The sequence below is a fragment of the Crocuta crocuta genome, unplaced genomic scaffold (assembly GCF_008692635.1).
Source record: "Crocuta crocuta isolate KB4526 unplaced genomic scaffold, BGI_CrCroc_1.0 scaffold113, whole genome shotgun sequence".
Taxonomy (NCBI): Eukaryota; Metazoa; Chordata; class Mammalia; order Carnivora; family Hyaenidae; genus Crocuta; species Crocuta crocuta.
Window position 1 is genome coordinate 3,787,381 of NW_027530368.1, and position 25,723 is coordinate 3,813,103.

The following is a 25,723-nucleotide window of genomic DNA, read 5'->3' on the forward strand; positions in this document are numbered from 1 at the left end:
TGGGCCTTGGCCCCGCCCCCGCAGCCTACTAATAGAAACATGTCTCTGTTTTCCCAGCCTCCCCAGACCTGGCCATCCCTCTTGGCAGTGCTATCTATGCTCTGGAGCCACTGGAATGTGAGGGCAGGAGAAATGCAAGGGCTGAAATTGCTCCTGCCATCTCACAGACTGAAAGAGAAGTCAGGGATTGGCACCGGGGGCGGGAGGGAGGACAGTTCAGGCAGTTTACACATTGACAGGGCACACACTTTTCCTCCAAGGAAAAGGAACTGGCTCCCAGACTCATCGTCCAGTGAGGCTACTGTCCTATCAGAGATGGGAGAAGAACTATGGGGTAATGGCCTCCAAATCCGAGCCCTAAGTGGGAAGCTGTAAATTAAAGTGGCCAAGTAAGCTTATTTTAATGCAGCACAGAGAAATCTAAACAATTTCATATGAAAACATTGGACCTTTCTCTGTGGATGCTAAATTTAGGGGCACATTTTGATGAGGCACAGGATATTTGCAGGGTCTTAATGTGTCTCTTAAAAGACTTTGGGAGGGGTTGGCGCCTGAGTGGCTTAGTCAGTTGGACATCCAACTCTCTGAGACAGGGTTGTGGGATCAAGCTCCACACTGGGGTCCTTTCTGAGCGTGGACCTGCTTGAGATTCTCTCTCTCTCTCTAAAATAAAATTTAAGATTTCAAAGAGGGGAAAAGAACAGTAAATATGCAATGGAAAAAATCAGACACCACCTTGACAGGTGATCAAAATGAACGTCACCAATGAGGTACATCTTGTGCTTCCAGAACCTGAGACGGACCCAACACACCCACACGGTATTCTGGCCAGGAATGAGCAACAAACCTAATCATGAGAAAAACATGAGACAAACCTCAAATGAAGAACATCCAATTAACAAAAAACTGGTATATTATATTATTCAAAAATGTAAGTTGTTGTAAAAGGCAACGTTGTGAGAATGTTGAAAGAAGGCTGTTGAAATATAACAAAATTCAATATAGGAGTCTAGACTGGATCCCATACTGAGAAAAAGGGGCAGAGGACTTGCTATAAAAGATGTTATTTGCTCAACTGATAGGACAGAAGATGAATGGTGAATTAGATGAAGTATGGCAGCCACGTTAAGCTTACTGAGGCTGATAACTACACTGTGATTATGTAAAGGAATATCCCTAATCTTAATTCCTAGTTTTAAATTCTAAAAACTATATTTTACACATTTCTTAGGAAATATACACTGAAGTATTTAGGGATAGAGGGCCATAATGAATGTAACTCATCCTCAAATGAAAGAGAGAAAAAGGAAGGAAGAAAAACGGGAAGGAGGGAGAGAGAATATTATAAAGCAAGTGGGGTAGAATGTTAATCAGTGATTCTAAGTAAAGAGTATATGAATATTCTTTGTTCTGTTTTTTTAAGCTTATTTATTTATTTTGAGAGAGAGTGAGTGTGCACAAGCAAGGGAGGGGCAGAGAAAGGGAAATAATCCAAAGAAGGCTCCTCAATGTCAGCACAAGGCTGATACGGGGCTCAATCCCATGAACCATGAGATCATGACCTGAGCCAAAATCAAGAGTGGGACTCTNAACATTAAAAAAAAAATTAAAAAAAAAAAGAGTGGGACACTTAACCACTTCACCAACTGAGCCACCCAGGTGCCCCTTCTTTGTTCTATTTTTGCAACTTTTTTATAAGTTCAAAATTATGTCTTAAAAATAGCTCCAGAAGTGTTTCCATATATCAGTTTCTCATTCTTTATCTTTTAAACTAAGAAAAGAACATGTCAACTAAAAATACATACATTACAACTCAAATCCGTTCATCACTGACTCAGCTGCACCTTCCTCTCACCAGATTCAATGAATCAGGCATGACAGGAAAGTTAGAGTCCCTGTTCTGGCAGGACGTGCGCGCGCACACACACACACATACACACGCACACACACACACTCAGGGGAGGTTTAAGCTCCCTGGGAGGAGCCAGCCACCATCTATGCCCCCTCCAGCTCTCAGCCATTCATGCCTGGCAGTGAGGAGCAGGAAACGAGGGACAGCCGGACGTTCCCACCCCCTGGCCTCTGGCAGCCTTCCCGCCAGCATCTGATTCCCCAGGGGCTGCCCAAAGGTGACTAAATAGTTTTCCACTTCAATCCACAAAAAGACAAAAGAAAAACTATTCTGAAACTCAGGGACGTCCTGAAGTCTATAGTTATAAAAATCCTTGGAAAATAAGGGTACAGTCAACACTTCTGAGCACACTAAAAACGATGAGATGGTGAACTATAAATATTCCTGCCTCCCAAATATTCCAGAAAGGGGGGCTTGCAAACCAGCCTGCTGAAACCCAGAGGCTGAACTTAGGCTTACTTTCCCCAACTTCTAGCAACAGCAAACTGCCACTCTGCCTTTTTAAATGTCTAAGTGCACACACACACATTTGGGTGAGTGTCTATTCCTATGTGGGAATGACATTTGTCAGCAGGGAGAAAATACCCTCCACACATAAAACAGATAGAGAGTTAATATTTCTGATAAGATCCTTAACATACAAACTGCTTTGAATTAGTAAGAAAAAAGCAAGCAATTCAAAATATAAGGATAAGCAATTGACAGAAGAAATACAAATGGGCAGTAAAACACATGAAAAGATGCCCAACTTCACAAGTAGTCAAGAAAATAGTTTAGGGGCACCAGACTGGCTCAGTCAGTAGAGTCTGTGACTCTTGATATAGAGGTTAGAAGTTTGAGCCTCAAGTTGTGTGTAGAGGTTACTTAAAAATAAAATCTTTTAAAAAAAGACACACACACAATTTATAAGATACTTTTTTCCGAGGCACCTAAGTGGCTCAATCGGTTGACCATCCAGCTTCACTCAGGTCATGATCTCACAATTCGTGAGTTTGAGCCCCACATCGAGCTCTGTGCTGACAGCTCAGAGCCCAGAGCCTGCGTCTGATTCTGTTTCTCCCCCTCTCTCTGCCCCTCCCCTGCTCATGCTCTGTCTGTCTCAAAAATAAACAAACAGTTAAAAAAAAATTTTTTAAGATACTTTTTCCCCCTACCATGGCACTAAGCAAAAATTAAAAGTTGACAGGCACCTTTTTTTACACTGTTGGTGGACATAAATTAGGACACATTTTTGAAAAGTTATGTGACAGAATCTATGAAAATGCTATATGTTCATATCCTTTGATCCAATAATCCCACTTTTAAGGGCCTATCTTAAAGAAAAAAATAGTGTAAGAACATAAAGCAATTTGGATAAAGATATCCACTGAAGGGGCAGGAAAGAAATGAGAAAGAAACCGAATCCCAGTCAGTAAGGATAGAGTGGGATAAATTATGGGGTGCCCACCCTGTGAAATACCACACAACCATTTAAAATGGGGCTGATCAATACATACTAGGAAAGGGTCCATGATGAAGTGATGAAAAGCAGGGTTTAGACTAGTATGTACGACAAGATCTCACTTTTGTTTAAGTCCATGTATACACGTGTATGCAACAGATGTTTGCAGAGGCTTAGGAAAAGCCGAGGAAGACATGCACCAAACTGTCAATAACAGATACACGGAAGGAAGGGAAGCAGCAGATGGGGGAAGGTGGGAAAACTTTACACCTCTTCCTTTATAGCTTTTGAAGAATGGATGTTACTTTTGCTTATAAAAAATACTTAAAATTTTTATATTCCTGTGAGAGTTTTCATAAACTAAAGACTGTGTGTGCACATGTGTGTGGCATGCTGGTGCACACTCTGTACAGCCAAGTGTCCACATAGGGTGTGTGGGCGGTACGTTCACTGTTGGTGTGGTCTGTGTACATGTGTCCGTATGGACCCAACAGTCCCCACGTGCTAAACAGCCTTCAGTGTGCCAAGCACCCAGTAGGGCCTCTGATGCCCACACACTATCTCATTCAAGCTTCACGACAACCATGCAAATATAGGTACTGTGATTGCTATTATCCTGATGAGGAAGCAGGTTCAGAGAAATCTAGGTGGCCGATGTCAGGATGAGGCTCACTACGGACGGCGGTAGGGGGTCCTGAGAGAACTCTTTGAGCCTCATTGTCATGCCACCACCCCTGCCCTGCTCAGCTCTGTGGACAGCTGCAGAACTGAGACCCCCTGCTCCCTTGGGGATGGAATCCCTCCACCACGTCAACATATTCCCTCTGGAGGCCACAGGTGCCATCCGGCCAGGCCGCCTCCCCCAGGAGCCTCGGCCATCACCTGTGCATTCTTGTGCAGGGCTCCTCTTGTTAAGGAACAAGACTTGCTCAGCTCCTTCCGAGAAATGCCCACGTTCCCCAATACATTAAGCCCATTGTCCCAGGAGGCCCAAGGACACTCCTCCCTCACCCTGAGGGCACCAAGGCCTAGTCCAGGCTCAGAGGCACCCCTGGAAGCAATGGTCACAGAGGTCAGACCACCATTCCCAAAATACCTCCTCAAAGCCTATAGTGATTCCTGCCGCTCACCATTAATTCTCTTGTTGCTCTAAACAGACTGGCAGGGGCACCTGGGTGGCTCAGCCAGTTACAGTGTCTTTGGCTCAGGTCATGATCTCGCAGTTCACAAACTCAAGCCCAAGCCCCAGGTCGGGCTCTGTGCTGACAGCTCAGAGCCTGGAGCCTGCTTCAGACTCTGTGTCTCCCTCTCTCTTCACCCCTCCCCCACTTGCACTCTGTTTCTCTCTCTCTCTCTCTCTCTCAAAACTAAACATTAAAAAAAAATTTTTAACAGAGTCTAGCATAGATAGCACCATACTCCAGGTTCCTAAGAAGGGCAAAACATTAAGCCACCGCCTACCACCAACACTTCAGTATGAATTAGTCTTTTTTCAAACCATCGCTGGCTAAGAGCAGGCTTTGATGGGAAAGGGTTGAGCCAGCGGGAATGGAAGGAACTGAGGGAGCAGGAGAGCAGCACAAGAAAGAACCGGAAAAGAGGATGTGCCAAAAGGAACTGCCATGTACGGAGCCGCTTCTTCATAGCAGTTCCCTCAGACGTGCTTGTGTGTTTGATTTCATGCCCCTCGAGGAGGAAGAAACAGAGAAGCTCAGGGAGCTTCACTGAGATTAGGCCCCCGCTCTTCCTCTGGAGCAGCCTGTCAAACCCCGTGTAAGGGTGGGAAGAGGAACAACTGAAAGAGGAAGGAGAAGGAACAGGAATTCAAGAAGGTTCCCAAATTGCCTTCTGGGCCCCAGCCAGATGCAGACACCACGACTGAGGATCCAGATCCCGGGCAGGGGAGGGAAGGCGAGGCTCTGTGTGGGGCTGAGAGACCCCTCGATGCCCCACTTTATGCCCCAGGTCCCTAAGAGGTTCCAAGTAGACCACACTACTCCATAGAAAACGCTATCCTAAACACTAAACGAAGGCTTTTTCAACAGCAGTAAGTGCCTCCTAACTGGTCCTTGGTGTGGAGTTAAGGGCCCTTCTATGCTACTTGATTAAAGGGAGGCAGGGTGCTCAGCCACCCTGAGAAAGGGCTGCCAGATCAAACACAGGGTTCCCTACTAAGCAGCCATTTTAGATAAACAAGGAACATTTTTTTATTATAAGTAGGTACCACGCAAGGCGCCTGGGTGGCTCAGTCGGTTAAGTGTCTGACTCGATTTCAGCTCAGGTCATGATCTCACAGTGGTGGGATTGAGCTCCACATTGGTCTTGGTGCTGAGCATGGAGTCTGCTTAGGATGCTCTCTCTCCCTCCCTCTGCCCCTTCCCCACTCACACGCTCCCTCCCTCCCTCTCTCAAACAAACAAACAAACAAACAAATAAGTCCCGTGCAATATTTGGGACAAACTTAACTGGGTGTCCCGAATGTGTGTTGAATCTAGCCACCCTACTCCAGTCCTGGCTAGGCCTGAAGCCAATGAGTTATTGTGGTCAAAGTGAGAACATTTTGACCCTGGTATTTTTTTTGCAGGCAGGTGTTTGTTTTTCTTTTTTTTTTTTTTTTAATTTTATTTTAAATAGTTTATTGTCGAGTTGGTTTCCATATAACACCCAGTGCTCATTCNACAGGCAAGTATTTTGATCCCATGGAGACTTTTTCTTCTATATGTATGTTTACCAAATATTTAAATCAAAAATATACCTACATTAATTCATTTCCACTGAAAAGGCATTCTCTGGAACAAATTAAATTAAGCCCATTGAATTTGTTGATGTACTTTCTATACAGCACAATTAACTATTTCCTTTTTCTTCAATCTCCATTTTTGTTTGACCAAAATTAGTGTCATTGGTAACAACTATTTTCTGTTTAAATTTCCCAACACAGATTTGGCTCAAAGATTTTTTTTTCAACTCTTTGGTTCATATCAAACTCTGTCGATTATAGCTCCTTTGTATTTTGAGTTTTCTCTTACAGAATTACTTCCGTTGCATTCCATTTTCCAAGGTCAGTGTTTATAGTAGCCAACAGGATTCTTCAGTCCATTTTTCATTCCCTGTACGATTCTACCCATGTGTGGTTTTAGCCATAATTATTTTGTGGTGATCATTTCCACCAATAATTACACATATACACTATTACAAGAGTGATGGTTCCTATTTCTTTCCTGGCTAATTCAGGAAAAAATTGAGAGTACTTCCTTACAGAAGTGCCAGCACTGCCCCAACGCAGTGGGTGTTCAACCTTGGGTGCACACTGGCCTACCCCGGGCAGTTAGAAGAAGCTCTGAGGCCTGCACCACACTCCAGAGTTTCTTGTTGCATCAGTTTGCTGTGGAGCCCAGACAATGATCTCTTTTAAAGCTCCCACATCATGCTAATATGCAACCAGGGCAGGAACACTTCTGTAAAACCAGAGAGCTACACTGTCCAACACAGTAGCCACTATGAGCCTCACATCAATGGCAGGCGGGGGGCTCTCTGCTACAGCACAGACCCCACTTTGGATCCTCTGTCTCCCTCTCCCTCTGCCCCTCCCCCACTCACACACATTTTCTCTCTCTCTCTCTCTCTCTATCTCTCAAAAAAATAAATAAACAGGGGCACCTGGGTAGCTCAGTCAGCTAAACATCCGACTTTGGCTCAGGTCATGGTTTCACTGTTTGTGGGTTCAAGCCTCTGTGCTGTGCTCAGAGCTCTGTGCTGACAGCTCAGAGCCTGGAGCCAGCCTCGGATTCTGTGTCTCCCTCTCTCTCTACCTGTCCCCCCTATGTGCTCTGTCTCTCTGCCTCTCAAAAATGAATAAAAGTTAAAAAATTTTTTAATAAACATTAAATTTAAATTGGTTAAAACTAAATAAAATTTAAGATTCAGGTCCTCAGTTATACCAGCCAACACAGAACATTTCCATTATCTCAGCAAGCTCTGTCAGGCAGCACTGGTCTGGACTGAGAGGAGTGGCTCTCACCCTGGGCTGCGCAGTAGAAATACCTAATACCTGGGACTTTGTAACAACACCCAAAGGCAAGGGTGTATATAAAAGCTGTAGGTGATGCTATTGTGTTGCCCGGATTAGGAACTTCTAGGCCAAACATCCCAGTGGTCACAGCCAGTCAGGGATCAGGGTCAACACCCCTGCAGCGTCCCTCTAAGAAGCCCACAGCAAAAAGGAAGTTGTTCAGTGCATCCTGAGACAGGAGTCCAGGACCTCCAGCTGAGCTTTCAAGAGTGTCTCCTACCCATAGGAGTGGAGTTTCCCTTTCTGTCCACTTCAAACCTGGTTTTATCAGCACAAAGCTGGCCCGGCACCGCAGTTGGTTCTGGGGTCCCTCAGGCAGGTGGGAAGGTGCAGAGCAGCCAAAAGACCCCCAGCCTCTGCTCCTTTCCTGAGGCACGGAGGGCTCCCTGAGCTCCCACTCCAGGCCAGCAGGCCAGTCAAGGGCACCCCAAACTGCAAATGGTCATCAGGGGAAACGCAGCAGCACCAAATGCTCCTCCAACAAGCTTCACCCTCAGGCACCTCACAGTCCAGTAAAGTGCTATGGAGGCTGCATACCCACTGGGGGCTATAATGAAGCCAAAATGCCACTATTTCTGCACATGACAGTGTGGTTTGGGCAACCTGTGAAATTCTTCAGATGTTTATATTTACATTTAAAGTTTAAATTTAGTTTAATTTTAATTTTAAATTTAAATTTAATTCAAATTTAATTTTTAATTGCCAGAAATAAATAAAGACACATTTGGGAAACTCAAAGTCTGCACACAAGTATAAGAAGTCTCTAGTAAATTGGGAAGTTTTGAGAATTAGCAATTCTGCAAATTGACATTTGAGGAACTGATTTCCAGCACTGGCCCTACGGTAAACTGGTGTTCAGGGAGCCAGCTTCCCCCCAGGAGCTAGAGGACACCCAGAAGGGCCACGGAGAAGGCCCCAGGGTATAGTACAGCCTGACCCCCATGTATGGCATTGGCCTGGTGTTGCCCAACCTGGCCCTGGAATTGATAAAAAATACCTTCACAACCCCTGCTCTCAGGTCTCCTTCATGATCTCAGAAATCCCTCCACAGGGCCTGTAAAATGCTGAATATGATCATGAAAATGAAACATGCATTTCCTCCTATGTGTCGTGCAGTAACCAGACTGTCTTACCTTTGCTACACTAAGCCCTCTCAACTCCGGCATCATGAGTGAATGGAACCCTCCAGAAGGGTTCAGCACCAGCCGGGGCCTTCTAGGAGCCTCTGAGAAGCACAGGGACTCGGTGATTATGAGCATGCTGCAGACCTGCTTTCAAGAATAGCTCTGCCAGGGGTGCCTGGGTGGCTCAGTCATTTGAGCGTCGACTTCAGCTCAGACTGTGATCTCACAGTTTGTGAGTCTGAGCCCCACATCAGGCTCACGCTGTCAGCATGGAGCCCGCTTCAGATCCTCTGTCCCCCTCTCTCTCTGTCCCTCCCCGAACTGTGCACTCTTTCTCTCTCAAAAATAAACATTTCTTTTAACTTAAAAAAAGAATAGTTCTGCCATCACCAGCTTCTGAGAAAAGCACCCCACCTCTCAAAGCCAGTCTCCCCCTGTAATAATTATAACAGTAGTACCCAAATGATTAAAAAAGATCTTGTATTATAAAGACTCAACACAGGGCCAGACACTTGGCTAAGGCCTTGGTAAACATCAGCTGTTGGGGTTTTGCTATTATTATCCTCAGCCTGGTATCTGAGAATGCCTCCCAATCGGGTCCCAGGGCTCCGTCCTCACTGGGCTGCACGTGTCGTGTGACTGAGTCCCACCTGTAAGGCCTTAGCCTGACTGCCTGCCATACCCAAATGCTGGAATGCCCTCCCTCCCTCACCCCCCAAAGCCTTAGAGTCAGTCTGTGTGGCCCTCCTCCAGAAAGCCTTCCAGGACTGTCCAGTGCTCTGCGTTACTCCCTCACGCACCTGCAGATCCACCATTCACACTTAGTAGAGGCTGCCTTTTCTCCACAAAATGTCTGTGTTGGGGTGCGTGAGTGTGAACTGATTCCAGCTCCTGCCCCCTACAGATGGGATAGAGGTCCCAATGAAAGTGCACTCACCTAACCCCCCGTCCCCTGCACATACCATGCCCCGCACCCATGACCAGCAGAGCCACAGAGAGACCGTGGCAGCTGGGTTTTCTTCTAAGCTTTTTAAGATTTCAAACTTTCCAGGTGTTTCGCAGCCTGAGACCCTCGTTGGCCTTCCTCGGCCTCTGAATCCCCCCTCCTTTCCTCCCTTTCCTCTCCCACCCCAGGGTAACACAACCACGCCTCCCAGGCCTCAGACACTGGCTGACCCAGTTCCCAGACAAAGGCATCCCTGTGAGCAGATCACAAAAGCAAGCCCCTGCTTCAGTAAATGGCACCAAGAGCAGGAACCCACCTCTATCGGCACCTAACACAGCCACGCCCTGCCATGCCCAGCCGGGATGCTGAACGCTACCCTCATAGTCAAGGCTAAGGGGCCTTACAGACTACATCCCTCAGACCACCTGACCCCACAGCGAGCAGGGCCATCGGTCAGCAAGCTCGGTTGGTCTTGCCCACCCCCCTACACTTGAGGCCTGGAGCTCAAGAACAGGAGAAGGGACCCACCGCCGCCTCTATAGGCCTCCACAACATTGCTCCTTTATTGCCTCTGCCTGGAAACTCTCCACATCACGTATGTGAAACAAGAGAAAAAGCCTGCCAAAGGGACGTATGCAAGCACTCCAAGTCTTTATTACCTTTTGACTTCTAAACTGCACAGCTCACCTCACNATCTCGAGATGGTTCTATCTCCCTGGCAGGCCACGCCACCAGCCCTCCTCCCAGGAGGCAGGCACATTTAGCTGACACACTGGACCAGCAGCTCCTCCCCTCCTTGACAATACCACTGAGAAAGTCACCTCCTGCACAAGCCCCTGGCTTGTCACTGCAGAGATGGTGGCAGTGGAGTAAAAAAGAGGGAGAATGGAAACGTTACATACCTCATTCCATACGGGGTTCACACTGTTCTTGATGACTTTGGTTCTCTTCTTCACCCCTACGAGAGACACAAAGGGAGAGTGGAGAGATATATCCCACCCCTGCACCTCTCACTGAGTTAGGGTCAGCTGCTGAGACCCACACTGCGGCCCGTCTGCCACAGGAAATCTTGCCAAGCCAAGGGACTCCTGGGAATCCCACCAGTCTGAAAGGAGTGGCCAATGCCAGTCACATGACCTCTCTCTCTCAGCTCAGGGACTGAGAAACAGCAGCCCCATCAGAAGGATGTTTTTAAAGGAAAATACCCAGCCTGTCTCTTCTTAACGAGTTTCTTATTGTTATGACAATATGCTATTATATAACATAACACGGTTTACTGTTAGAAAGTTATGACTTTCTAGATAAAGTTTTTTAGGGACACCTGGGGACTCAGTCAGTTAGGCATATGACTTTGGCTCAGGTCATGATCTCAAGGTTTGTGGGTTCGAGCCCCGTATTGGGCTCTGTGCTGACAGCTAGCTCAGAGCCTGGAGCCTGCTTCCGATTCTGTGTCTCCCTCTCTTTCTGCTCTTTCCCTGCTCATGCTCTGTCTTTCAAAAATGAATAAACATTTAAAAAAATTTTAATGAAATAAAGTTTCTTAACTGTAGACTTTCTGACTCTAAGAATGAATGATCTTCATAGAAAATATTTTTCTATTTAAAAACATCTACCTGCACATATTGTATGACTCCATTTATATGAAGCATCCATTTATATGAAGCATCGAGAATAGGCAAATCCAGACACAGGAAACAGACTAGTAGTTTCCAGGGGCTGGGGGAAGATGCGAATGGGGAATGAATGCCTCATGGAGGTTTCTTTTTAAGGTGATGAAATGCTCTGGTATAAGATAAAGATAATTGCACAGCCTTGTGAATATACTAAAAATCATCTAAACTGAGCACTTTTAAGAGGTTAAAATGATAAATTATAGGGTATGTGAATTTTAAGCTCAATTAAAAAAAACTGCCCTCCTCTTGCCTTGAAGGGGTCTGTCTGGAGCAGGTTGTCCTAAGCCAGTTCCCTTGGCTCACAAGGGCTGGACCAACGGCATGCAGAACGGTTGGGGGTAGACAAGAAGAATGGACATGGTCATGGCTGAGACCAGTGCCCCGGATGGTAGCCAGGCAGAGCACCATCTCCAGAGCCTCAGCCCCGGAAAAGGCTAAACATGTCCAACTCCCTAGTAAGTGGCAGAACACAAATGGATCAGTGTCCAACGGATGATTGAAGTGGTGAGTCAGACACAGAACTTACAATTGGATTGGATCCTAAAGATCACCTGACTCCACACTACCCATGGAAGGCTCTCTAGCGAGAAGCCTTTGGTTTAACCTGGATCAGCTTTTTGTTTTGAGAAAGAGACCGACACACAGAGAGAGTGCATGCATTTGAGAGTGAGCAAACAGGGGAGAGGCAGAGAAAGAAGAGAGAGAGAATCTCAAGTAGGCTCGGTGCTGTCAGTGTAGAAAAAGGCATAAGACTTGATCTCATAGACCGTGAGATCATGACCTGAGCCAAAATAAAGAGTCATAAGCTTAACCAACTGAACCACTCAGGCATGCCTGGACTGCTCAGCTTTTACACAGTCTAGACCATGAAAGCCCCGAAGCCTCTGGAAACATCTCCCAGGATCCCCGAGGCCTCCTCAGAAGCTGGGCATTGCCAAGAACCTCCTGTGGGCTCAGACCTCTCTGGCCAGCGTCAGAGCAAAAGAAAAGAAAAGTAGAGTGGGGTCAAGAATGCAAGGAGGGTTTGAGGGAAGATTTGGAGGAAAGAAACAACAGAGAAAGAGAAAGCAAAGGAAAATCGTGGAGAATGAGACATCTGAGGGAGAGAGGCAGAGCAGGGCTTGGTAGACTCTAAGGCTATTATGTGTAAATGGTTGCTCTGTGTTCAGGGGGTCCTTTCAGAGATTTTGATAAAACTCCCCCAAGTGGGACAAGATGAACTCCCACCCCCCCTCTCATGGCCAGTTGCAAATCACTGATATAGTAAAAGAATGTGGGCTTTAAAATGACACAGGTCACCACAGAATACTTACTCCATGAAACCTTAGGGCAAGGTTCTCAAACTTTTTCTGTTCTTTTTTTCTTTTTAATTTTTTAAATGTTTGTTTATTTTTGAGACAGAGGGAGACAGAGCATGAGCAGGGGAGGAGAACAGAGAAAGGGAGAGAGAGGGAGACAGAATCCGAAGGAGGCTCCAGGCTCTGAGCTGTCAGCATAGAGCCCAATGTGGGGCTCGAACTCATGAACCACAAGGCCATGACCTGAGCTGAAGTCAGAAGCTTAACCGACTGAGCCATCCAGAAGCCCCTCACTTATTCACTTTTAAGAAAATGTCTGGGTCGCGTGGGTGGCTCAGTCGGTTAAGTGTCCAACTTCGGCTCAGGTCATGATCTCACGGTTCGTGGGTTCGAGCCCCGCGTCGGGCTCTGTGCTGACAGCCAGCTCAGAGCCTGGAGCCTGTTTCTGATTCTGTGTCTCCCTCTCTCTCTGACCCTCCCCTGTTCATGCTGTCTATCTCTCTCTCAGAAATAAATAAAAAAAAATTAAAAAAAAAAAAGAAAGAAAGAAAATGTCTGTCAAATGCCCAAGTCTGAATAATCACAGTTTGCTAGTCATTCTTTCAAGTAAAAAACCTTATTACATTAAAAAAAAAAACAAAACTGGCTAGTTCAGCTTGCAACTCAAGCAGCCATACATATGCTTTTTCTTGTAACAACCATTTTTCAGCATGTAGCAGATGTGTTCTATGCATACTTCTATTTCAACACCCAAAATATTACAAACACATGTACTTAAGGATCAAGCTAATAAAATTGATAATTGTACTGCTTTATCAAGGACATTCTTCAACAAAACTGGCTTTATTTTTAACTGTAAATACAAATACATAAGGGTGAGGAATACAATGCCAAGTTAAGTTTGGCACCAAGGCTTTCACTAGTATTAAGGCCTCAGCAGTTTTACCTTAAGTTGTACCATCAGTTCAAATGTCAACACAGTGAAAAAGGTACACATCATCTTCGGGTTATTCTGAAAATAGTTTTGGGGTGCCTGGGTGGCTCAGTCGGTTAAGCGTTTGACTTTGGCTCAGGTCATGATCTCACAGTTTGTGGGTTCGAGCCCCGCATCGGGCTTTGTGCTGACAGCCAGCTCAGAGCCTGGAGCCTGTTTCTGATTCTGTGTCTCCCTCTCTCTCTGACACTCCCCTGCTCATGCTGTCTCTCTCTCTCTCTCTCAGAAATAAATTTTAAAAACATTAAAAAAAATTTTTTTTTTATTGAAAATAGTTTTAACCTTGCTGCCCTGTTCAAAATCACGGGGATTCCCCCAGGAGTCCCTGTAACACATTTGAAGAAACTATTTGGAAATTCATTGAACATTTTATTTTAGCCTCTGTTTCCTCATCTATAAGGTCATAATAATACCTCTCCATGGGGTTTTGTGAAAACTAAACAAGATAGTATGAGTGAGGTTCCTGGAACACAGCATACTCATTACATACCAGTTCATTTCACTTCCCCTCCCCCCCATGCCCCACTCAGATGCATCTAGTGAACTCCCACTGATTCTTTAATACCCAGCTCAGCTGTCAGCCTCCCTTGTCTCTCCCAGACAGAGATGGTTGCAAGCTGTGATCAAATATCAGAACAAGGGTAACTGTACGCTTCTGTGTCTCTCCCAAATTGGACTGTGAGCTTCAGAGGACAGACACCATGCCTTACTCATGTTAGTAACTCTAGCGTATAGCAAGGTAATGGAGTGCTGAATGAATGGGTCTTTTCTTTCCCAAGTTGGCTACAAATTCACTTCATCACCAGGGGATAGAACTACTGTTCTCAAGGAATGCCGTAAGACTGCATTAAGAGTTGGAGAGTATGTCAGTGGACAAAGGCGATGAGAAGAGTCACCGTGAGAAGGAGGTATTCTGGGAGGAGCAAGAGTTATCTTCTCTAAGTTGGTCCACGCCTGCCCTGGCTGAACCATTCTTGTGGGCCATGTTGGTATGTCTCCAGCAGTGAGTACAGACACAGCTTTGGAGTCATTCAAATAGTTACTGCTGGGTGACCTTAGGTAGAACCTATTACCTCTCTAGGCCTTAGCTCCCTTGGGTGGTAAATTGATAATAAGAAGAATGCTCACTTCAGGGGTGCCTGGGTGGCTCAATGGATGAAGCATCTGACACTTGATCTAGGTTCAGGTCATGATCTCACAGTTTGTGAGTTCGAGCCCCACCATCAGCGCAGAGTCTGCTTGTGATTCTATCTCTCCTTCTCTCTGCCCCTCACTTGCTTTTGCTTTCTCTGTGTCTCAAAATAAATAAACTGAAGAAGAAGAAGAAGAAGGAGGAGAAGGGGAAGAGGAAGAGAATGCTTCTTTCATAGGGTTTTGAGGAGATAAGAGATTCTGTCTAAGTGTCTATCTTCCTTCCCCTATCAATTCCCTATAACCTACAAGAGAAACGTGGAAAAATCCCATCTGCAGACGCTCTTGAGTCATCCACTCTGAAACATTTCCTGGTGCTCCTGGTGGATATTAATTGAACAGTGTCTCTGTGCCAAGCCCTGTGCAAAATGTCTTTCAAGCATTTCCTACTTCCTGCCTTCCCTTCCCGATGAGGGGCTCGAACCCACAAAACGTGAAATCATGATCTGACCCAAGGTCAGATGCTTAACCAACTGATCCTCCCAGGTACCCCTGTTTTGATATAAAATATATTTCTTGTTGTGGATAGCAATTCAAAAAGTTTGAAAATAATGCCTTAAATGAAGGTTGTCAGAGGAGAACTGAAGAACAAAGAAATCACCATCTTGGCCCTTGAGTGTCAAGAGCCAAGGTGTGTGACAGGAATGAGGTAGCACACCATCCTGGTCCTGGTCCTCCCCTGGGACCAATTCTGGTAACGGCCATGGCTGTGGGAGGGAAGCTGAGGAGGGGCCTCAGACAAAAGCAGAGCAGAGGTAAGACAGCCCATTCTGCCCCATCCAGCACCTGGGGCCGCCTAGCTAAGCAGTCCCCCCTGGTGGGAGCCCCAACGTTCCTGACACCCGAGCATCAGACACAGCCATGACTCACATGAGAAGCCACATCGCTACACTTCTGCTCACCACCTGGTGACGTCTTAATCTGTCAGAGGCCAGGGCGCTGTCTGTCCAGCATTCTCTGGGCCCTGCATCAGGCTCTGTGCTGACAGCTCGGAGCCTGGAGCCTACTTCAGATTCTGTGTCTCTCTCTGTCTCCAACCCTCTCCTGCTCATGCTCTGTCTCCCAGAAATAAATAAACATTAAAATTTTAAGAATTAATAAAAAAATAAACATAAATAAATAAACAAATAAAAGACAACCAATGGAATGGGAGAAGATATTTGCAAATGACATATCTGATAAAGAGTTAGTATCCAAAATCTATAAAGAACTTACAAACTCAACACCCAAAAAACAAATAATCCAGTGAAGAAATGGGCAGAAGATATGAATACACACTTTCCCAAAGAAGCATCCAGATGGCAAACATACACATGAAGAAACTCTCAACTCGCTCATAATCAGGGAAATACAAATCAAAACCACAATGAGATACCACCTCACACCGGTCAGAATGGCCAAAATTAATGACACAGGAAACAACAGATGTTGATGAGGATGTAGAGAAAGGGGAACCCTATTGCACTGTTGGTGAGAGTCAAACTGGTGTAGCCTCTCTGGAAAACAGTGTGGAGGTTCCTCAAAAAATTAAAAAATAGAACTGCCCTATGGCCCAGCAATTGCACTACTAGGAATTTATCCAAAGGATACAAAAATGATTCAAAGAGACACATGCACCCCAATGTCCACAGTAGTGCTATCAACAATAGCCAAATTACAGAAAGAGCCAAATGTCGATCAACTGATGAATGGATTTAGAAGATGTGGTATAGGGCACCTGGATGACTCAGTCAATTAAGCATCTGACTTCAGCTCAGGTCATGATCTCGTAGTTCATGGGTTCAATCTCCACATCAGGTTCTGTGCTGACAGCTAGCTCAGAGCCTAAAGCCTGCTTCAGATTCTGGGTCTCCCTCTCTCTCTGCCCTTCCTCTGCTCACACTCTGTCTCTCTCTCAAAAACAAATAAACATTAAACAAAGTAAAGAAAAAGAAAAGATGTGGTATATAAATATGCAATGGGGGACGCCTGGGTGGCTTAGTCGGTTAAGCGTCCGACTTTCGCTTGGGTCATGATCTCACGGTTCGTGGGTTCAAGCCCCGCGTCGGGCTCTGTGCTGACTGCCAGCTCAGAGCCTGGAGCCTGTTTCAGAGTCTGTATCTCCCTCTCTCTCTGACCCTCCCCTGCTCACGCGGTCTCTCTCTCTCTCCTAGAAATAAAAATATTAAATAAATAAATAAATATGCAATGGAATATTACTCAGCGATCAAAAAGAATGAAATCTTGCCATTTGCAACAATGTGGATGGAACTACAAGATATTATGCTAAGCAAAATAAGTGATTCAGAGACAGACTGATATCATATGGTTTCACTCATATGTGGAATTTGAGAAACTTAACAGATGAACATAGGAGAAGGGAAGGAAAAATAATATAAAAACAGGGAGGCAAGCCATAAGACACTCTTAAATACAGAGAACTAAGGGTTGATAGGAGTTGGGGGGGATTAAATAGGTGACAGGCAGTAAGGAGGGCATTTTTAGGGATGAGCACTGGGTGTCATATGTAAGACATGAATCACTGGGTTCTGCTCCTGAAGCCAAGACTACACTGTATGTTAACTAACTTGAGAATAAAAAAATAAAAATAAATTTTAAGATTTTTTAAAAAGAGAGGGAGCAGAGAAGAGAGGAGATGGGGTGTTCTGAACTCCCAGAGAGAGAGACAGGCTGTCTCTGCCCATGAGTCAGGTGACAAGACACTGTAACAAGCTGCAGAGCAGCTTAAGATTGTCCAGGCAGCCTTGATTATTCAACAAGTGTGTACTGACGACTTGTTCTGTTGTGGGCACTCTGCTGACACTTCATTAGAATATCCATCAGACAAAGAACATGATAAAAATTCAAAGTATCAGGACAAAACCAGAAGGCAATGGCAACTGAAAAGAGAAAAGACAGCCCTGGCTTCTGCTGAAGGAAGTCTGCTTTACTCGTCAGCACAGATACCCTCTTACAAAAAGGAGAGGTAGACTCTGATAACTCTGATACTTGCCCGCCATCTGTGCCCCAACCTAAGCCTATACACCTCAGGAACCGGGCAGCTGTCACTGCCCCCCATTTCCAGAAAAGCCCTGCTCTTCTCACTCTCAAGAACCCACCCTAATATCCATCTTTCTAAATCCTCACTGAAACCACCCTTTCCAGGAAACAGCTAGCCAGGAAGGGGTGGTGGTCGGTAGATATACTGGCTGTGATAGGATGTACTGTGAGAGGGGTAGTCTTTAAACTCAAAAGGCCAATTAGAACTGGGGGAGGTATCTGAACCATCTATGACAAAATGTTAACATCCTTAATATATGAAGAGCACTTGGAACCAATTAAAAAAAAAGACAACCCCCACCAAAAAAAAAAACTGGTCATATTAAAAAGAAATTCAGTAAGAGGCGCCTGGGTGGCTCAGTCAGCTAAGCAGCTGACCTTGATTTCGGCTCAGATCATGATCTCGTGGTCCATGGGATCCAGCCCTGAGTTGGGCTCTGTGCTGCATTGCAGAGCCTGGTGAGATTCTCTCTCTCTCCCTCTCTCTCTTCCCCTCCCCAGCTTGCATGCTATCTCTTTCTGTCTCTCTCTCCCTCTCATTCCCTCCCTCCCTCTTTCAAAAATAAACTTAAATAAACTTTTTAAAAAATCAATTCAGTAAGAAATAAATGCAAGTAGGTAATGGGTAATGAAACTGAAATATCACAAATACTATTTGAACTTAAGAAATGGTTAAAGATGATTGTTAAAGCATGATAATGTTTTGTGTTAGCAGGATTATAGGAAAATAAAGTTTCATACTCAACTAATGAGAGGGTAAAGCTGGTACAGATTTTCAGGAAAGCAATTTGGGAAATGCAGCAAAGCCTTACATTCATCTCTAACCTCTGACACAGCAATGCCATTTCCAGTGTTTACCCGAAGGGAATAATTAAATATGTGGATAAAGATTTAATCCATAGGGGTGCCTGGGTGGCTCAGTTAGTTAAGTGCCTGACTTTGGCTTAGGTCATGATCTCATGGTTCGTGGGTTCAAGCCCTACATCGGGCTCTCTGCTCTCAGTGCAGAGCCTGCTTCGGATTNATAAATATAAAAAATTTGATAAGACCTAAATATACATCAAGAGGGGGTTGATGAACTGAATTAGAGTACACCCATGTAATAAAATACTAGGCATACATTTTTAAAAGATGTGTAAAGGAATATTTACTGACAGAAAGACGCCCCTGGTTCATTGTCAAGTGAAAATGTAAATATTCAAACATTTGAAAAAAGGTATCTGGGATGGGATTATCTCTAGAGAGGAAGGCAAGGGATCTGGGACTTCGGATGAGGGGTGAGACTGGTAAGGTTCTATTCCTTGTCCTGGGTAATATACATGGATAGTCCCTTCTCCATTTACTCATTAAAGCGGGTGTCTCAGCCTTGGCACTATTAACATTTGGGGCTGGATAATTCTTTCTTGTGGGTGTTGTGGGACAGTTCTATACACTGCAGGATATTAATAGCATCTCTGGCCCCTTCCCATTAGATGGCAGTAGCATCTCAATGCCCCCCCCCACCCAACTCGGTGGTAACAACCCAAAATGTCTCCAGACATTGCCAAATGTCTCCTGAGGAACAAAATCACCCCCAGATGAGAACCAGTACATTAAAGCATACATTTATATTGCATGTACTTTACATGGGTGTTAAATTTCACACCTAAAATTGCGTTTTTGAAAAAAAGGAAAAGAGAATCTTAAACTTTTTAAAATATTTATTTAGTTTTGAAAGAGAGAGAGAGAGACAGAGTGAAAGCTGGAGAGGGGCAGAGAGAGAGGGAGGCACAGAATCCAAAGTAGGCTCCAGGCGTCAGCTCAGAGCCTGATGCAGGGCTTGAACTCACGGACCATGAGATTGTGACCTGAGCCAAAGTCAGGTGCTTAACCAACTGAGCTACCCAGTCGCCTCAGAGGAAAAAAGAATCCGACAGGAAATATATATAACTGATAACAGGTTAATTCAAAGTACCTGGATTTGGGGCCATTCTTTTCTTTTGCCTCATATCTTTCTGCAATGTATCCTTTTTTTAAATTTCTTTAAAATTTATTTTATTTATTTTGAGATAGAGAGAGAATGTGCACTTGAGTGGTGGAGGAGAGAGGGAAGAGAGAGAAAATCCCAAGCAGGCTCCACACTGTCAGCACAGAGTCAAAGAGGGGCTTGATCTCACCAACCTGCAGATCATGACCTGAGCCGAAATCAAGAGTCAGACACTTAACCGACTGAGCCCCCCAGGCACCCCATAATATATCCTTTTTTTACACTGAGTTCATATTATGTTCACAAAAGGAAAACAGAAGGTTATTTCAATGTTTTAAAGCCACTTTATAAAGTTTAAAAAGGCAGAGTCAGAGAGTCCAGTGCCCTGCAGCCCACATTCCCGATACAGGTGAGGCACACTAGCCCCTAAGGAGTGTTTCCACCTTCAGAGGGTTCCATAAGCTCCCCCCACGCTCCTGTCCAGAGCCTAGGGACCAGCCCCTACCTCCTCACCGCCCACCGCCACCCCCCCACCCCCGCAGGAGACAGAAGAGTGGGAAGGAGGAGAAAGGGAGAGGGGCCAATTAGAGACACATGGGGAGGAAGAGAGGCTCTGACTGGATGAGAGAAAGGGAAGGAACAGTAAGGACTCAAGGTTCTGGCTGGTGAGCCTGGGTGAAGCAGGGTAGAAATTCACCAAGCCAGGTCACAGGAGAGCACACCCTCAAGGAATTAATATGTCTGAGCTCCAAGGGAAGAGAGATCTGGTTTTGTTCTTGGATGTGTCCCTAGCACCTTGATCAGCACCAGCACATACTAGGTGTGTGATAAATAATTTTGATAAACAATAAATATTTGTTCAGTGAACTAAATGCATGAATGGAGAGACATAAATAATCACAGTCACTGGTGGGAAGGGGGCAGAGCAGAAGAGAGGTACAAATCATCAAATGCTATAGGAAATGAAGCTGCTCATTCACGCAGGTAATCTGTCAAACCTGTCAGCCACAGTCCAGGTAGCCATGGTAGTTTTAGTTAACTAATTAATTAATTAGTACAGAACAAAGGAATGATAAGTATTCCATAATAGCCTCCACCCTGAACCCATAAGAGAGGGAAACCAGAAAGTGGCCTCAGAGTCCAGCCTCCCAGAGCTCATGGTCTATTTCGGGAGATAGGTCCTGAAATTACATCCGAGCCTGGAATGCCCTGTGAACAACTGTGGGGAAAGTGGGGCTGGGCAGGCCCATGCATTTGGGGCTGTAAGTGGGAGCCAAGCACCCAGTGCAGGCTGGTTTCTCTGCAAGCAGGCCACAGTGCCCTCTGTGCCACGAGAGAATCAGCCTCAAGGCTTCTCACCCCACTGACTGCACATCTGAAACGTTGGAGAATTTTTAGAACATCTATATCCAGGCCCCTTCTCCAGAGATTCAAGAGAAGAGGGGATAAGGAGGTTGGTAGTGGTCTTTTTTTAAAGCTCTCCACGTGTTCTGTTCTGGGTCTGATTCTAATGGCCTCTCTCTCTAAGCGTCAACTCAGCCACAAACTGCAGCATGAATAGCCTCTGGGGTGGGAGTCGGGCAGCAAATGGCATTAATTTCACATTTCGCCACATCTCACATCAATTTCTCTCGAAGCGTGGTTCCAAAATGTTCTGCATCAAAATGTTAAGTGCTGGGTCTCAGGTCTCTTAGTCCTTGCTGGATCAGGACCCAGGAATCTGTCTCTAGAGGATTCTCAGGCACAGGCAAGTAGGAAGACCACTGCCCCAGACGGCATGAGGCTTCAGGCACATCAGAAGGATGGCCACAGCCTGGGCCAGGAAGCACACAAACATGTCAGAGCACCCCTTTGCGTGCAGCACTGGACATCCTCATGAATAGGACAGGCTGCTGCTCTCAAGGAGTCACTGCACCCTCAGTGTGGATCTGAGCACTGAGCACACCCTGGCTGGGGTGAGTGCTCCCGCAGACCTAGCAAGGTGTTGTACACACAGAGAGAAGAGACTTGTGAATGCCAGGGGAATTCTGGATGCCTTCTTGGAGAAGGTGGCATTGCAGCAGGGCTTTGAAAAAACAAGACTTTGAACAGCTGGAGGCATTACATTCTATTATATTTCCAATTTGCTAAGAGCTTACCAATGCAAACTAACAGTAAAGCATCATAAGGGGTGGGGGATGTGAATACTGAGAGCACAGCGCTGCATGGGGTACCTGGACCAGCACAACAGCCAACAGGGGCCCCAAAAGACGTGGTCACCTTCCTGACCCAAAGACACTGCCCGCTCCATGCACTCCCTGCCATGACCACAGACCTGGACACATGGCTTCCCCAGATTTCCATTTCCTTATCTGCAGAATGGAGAGATTGGGAGCTACCACAAGACCGTTCCAGAACCAGGGCAGATCCCAGAGCATCCAGGAGACCTAGGCTGCTTTAGGCCTCTGGTCTCAAGATCCTTACAGAACTTCTTTTCCAACCAGAGGTGGACCCGCAATTTCTATAAGGGAATGGCTTAGGCAGATGAGCTAGCCACCTTGTCGGGAAGTTGCATTTCATGGTGGATATCCAGGAATGTCGACCACTCATGAAAAGAGCAAAGCTTTCCAAAACGTGTTTACTCACATTTTTTCAAAAAAAGGATAAAATGTAAAGTGTCCCATAACAAAGAATAAATGTGAGTATTTCTCACTTTGCCAAATTGTGTCTACCATCTTTGGTCATTATTATTTTAAGGAGCTTGGAGTCCGAATGGAGATCATGGGTCAGAGCTAAAGAGCCCCTGCTGCTCTCACTGTTTTCAAATCTCGTGAAAACACCAGCCACTTTTCCCTCTACTTTTGGTAAGAGAAACCCTCTCTCCTTTCATTTATCTTTCTTTGCAGAACTGGGGTCCTGACTCACAACCACTGTTCCTTCCTTTCATTTTCACATATCCTTCCTTTTCCCTTTCCCCCTCTTGAGACACTGCCTCCCATGGGAATGTCTACCTTAAAAAGGATGGGTTAAGGGTGCATGATGAGAAGGGGGCTTAGGAGTCCTTTGTTGCTCCAGAGAGAGACCCTCTCTTGTCTAAGCACCTCATGTAGATGGTTAGGCTCTTTGAATTCTGAAAAACATCCTTGACGCAGCTCAAAATGTCTGGGTCAAGACCATATCGCTCCTATTCTGTTCCTTTTCCTCCCAGTTGAGGCATGGCGTATTCAATATGGCCAGTGTTCAATAAAGATGGGTGAATGAGTGAATGAGTGAATGAATGAATGAATGAATGAAATAAAGACACAAATTCAAAAGCACACCATCTAGAAGCCCAGTTTGTGATACTGATTCTTCTCTATTCTGCACCCATCTTTCTTTTCTCACTCTTATCCCCACCGCCCGTAAGGGCTTGCACATCATACTTCGGAGTGGAGCTTGTCGCTCCGCCTCTGGGTATGGGTCTTAGAAAAGTAGTAACTGTTGACATACTGTAGCACTTTCCGTTTTCCAAAACTGCAGAGCACTATGGTATTTATTATGCTCTGTTTCATCCTCCTCGTCCCCCCTCACCCCCGCAAGGCTAAGATTTCTGTCCCTGTGTCCTGGGCCAGGGTTAGTGCCGGGGCCGTGGCCGCCAACGCGGCCGTGAGCGCGGAGGGTCGGGCGGCGCGGGCGCGGCGGCCAAGGGGCTCTCACCTCGGAAAGTCAGGCTGGCGACCGGGTCGCTGCGCCGGTCCTTCTTGGCACTGGGGAGGTTGCTGGCCCTCACCAACAGGCAGCACAGCATGGTTGGGCCTCCCCGGGGCGCGCAGAGGCACTCGGGCAGGACGCAAGCGGGAGCGGGAGCAGGGGGCCCGGGCACCACGAGCGAGAGCCCGGCTCCGCAGCACCCGCGCCAGAGGGGAGCTGTCGCCTTCGCTGCGTTTTCGCGAAGAAATCCGCGCGCCGGGCGGATGCGGGGGGAACGACACCCGACACCCACTGGGCGGCCCCTCCCACCCGCGCCGCNGGCGGGGCTGGGGGCAGGTGGGCGCGGGTGGGGGCGCTAGTCCCCCTCCGCGGATACCCGCCCGGGGCCGGGAACGGAAGCGCAGCTGACGCGGGGCGCACGGCTGGGCCAGGCGGCGGCGACTTGGAGCCCGGCGCTCCGCTCGCCGGAGCCCGGGGCGCACCAGTGCGGACTTCGCGGCTCTGCACCCCGCTGCGCCCAGTCGGGGTCCGCACGTCCGGGGCGCTGGGAGAGGGGCGAAGTAGGAATGAGCGAAGGCGGGAGGAGGGGACATCCGGCCGTAGGAACGCGAGAGTCTGCAGAAAACTACCAGTTGCAGCGAGTGTGGAGGGGTGTGCGGAGCGGCGGGGGGGGACGCGCCCCCCNCACCCCCCGCCCCCGGCCTCGCGCCGCCCGCCCCATTATCCGCCCTCGGGGCCCAGGCGGCCGTGCTGGAAAAACACCCGGGCCGGCCTGAGCCCTCGCGAACCCACCCTCCTTTTCTCCAAGCAGTCTGGGGTCGCTCGTGTCCACGCGCAGAGGTCTCAATTATATTGCGGTCCCTGGAGCACACAGATCCACCTGCTGCCCACTCGGTTCCCAGCCACCGCCTCGACAGCAACTTCCAGGGCCCCTCGCCTCTACAGGGGGAAGAATTGAGTGTAGCGTGAGACTTGAGGGGCGATAATGCTGAGCACGTGTTCCGTGTTTTGTCAGGCTCTTTTGCAACTGAACTTCTGGACCACAGGAGCCCTGGCTTCTCATCTCTGTACCCCTACACTGAAGCACCTAGCACGGAGCAGGGCGCTGTCCCTCTTCCACCTCCTCACAGATCCTTAGCCTAAATTCTGTGACTAGTCATCATTCTCTTGCATAGTCTCTCAACTTGCTTTTCTCTCTCTTAGTTAGAGGTTGTGGCATTTTTCATGCGGCTAAACCATAACCTGGTGAAATCCAACTCTGCTTACTCCACCCTGCACCGAACTACTCAAGATGTTGGAGAATCACAGAGCTAACCTGCCCCCTCCACTTGGTATCCCTGACTCCTGACTCAGGTGCACCCTGTCTGCTCCCTAGCAGGCAATCTTTACACAGTCTCTTCAGAGAGGACTGTGTCATACTTCTCTGTCCCCAAACCTACAACACACCATGCCACCCTCACTCTGATTGCTTCCTATTTGCTGACTACAGAACTTCCCCAGGCTCCCAGCCTCCTAACCTTCATCAACATCTGTGCCCAAATTCTTTGCCTTCTCTCCCATTTTTAATTTTTTTCTTTTTATTTATTTTGAGAGAGCACGCGCGCATACGCTTGGGGGAGAAGGGCAGAAGGGGAGAGAGAGCGAATGAGAGAGAGCAAGAGCAAGAATCCCAAGCAGGGTCCATGTTCAGTGCAGAGCCTGAAGTGGAGCCTAAACTCACCAACTGTGAGATCATGACCTGAGTCGAAATCAAGAGTCGAAAGCTCAATGACTGAGCCACCCAGGTGCCCCAACCTTCTGCCATTTTTATGAATGAAACATCTGTACTCCTAAGATCGGCTGGACACTTGGGCACTGGATCCCACTCCTCTCATCCCTTCAATGACAAGTCTGAGGCTGTCTTTCTCCCCAGCCTTAAAGGTTGCACCTTTTTTAGCTGGCTGGGGACTTCCTCCTGACTCCCCCACTCTCCCTGGGTGACCCCACTACCCTCATAATGAGGTGGACCCTTGCTTCCTCTCCAACATTCAGACCTCCTTCATCCCTCTTAGCAGAACCAGCTGTTCAGGTATGACCCCCAGCCCCAGCTCCAGGTAGATCTTGACCTATCTGAGCCCATCTCCTGGCAATAGCTGCTGCTTTAGCGTCAGACATATGTTCTGAGTTGTTCTCCAGGAAGGATGGGCTTTTACTCCGTAAATGGACAAGCCCAACTCCTTCTCCTGATTCTTAAGAATAAGGAAGTATGTGAATCCAATTGGCCTACCATCTCTAGGATGTAGTAGACACCAATGACAGCAGACCAGAGAGAAAAATGGTCTGCCTGGGTCCAGGGTGACTCTGGAGCTGTGTATATGCACAGAACCCACCATGTCTCTGGATCATACCGGGGCCTAGT

The 25,723-nt window shown here is 46.9% G+C and overlaps 1 protein-coding gene across 12 annotated transcripts in view; it reads right to left on the reverse strand.

The window, feature by feature from the left end:
* Window positions 1–25,723, reverse strand: part of DYSF (dysferlin) — a 220,569-nt gene that overhangs the window by 187,234 nt on the left and 7,612 nt on the right. For 7 of the 12 annotated variants that reach the window (XM_077766307.1, XM_077766304.1, XM_077766306.1 and 4 more), the window contains exons 1-2: window positions 23,332–23,422; window positions 10,394–10,453 (exon numbers count right to left, since the gene is read on the reverse strand). In XM_077766307.1, the coding sequence (XP_077622433.1) occupies window positions 10,394–10,453; window positions 23,332–23,422 (151 nt within the window). Of the gene's footprint in view, window positions 1–10,393; window positions 10,454–23,331; window positions 23,423–25,723 lie in introns of those variants that run through there. The other 5 variants (XM_077766310.1, XM_077766308.1, XM_077766305.1 and 2 more) reach the window with 1 other exon arrangement.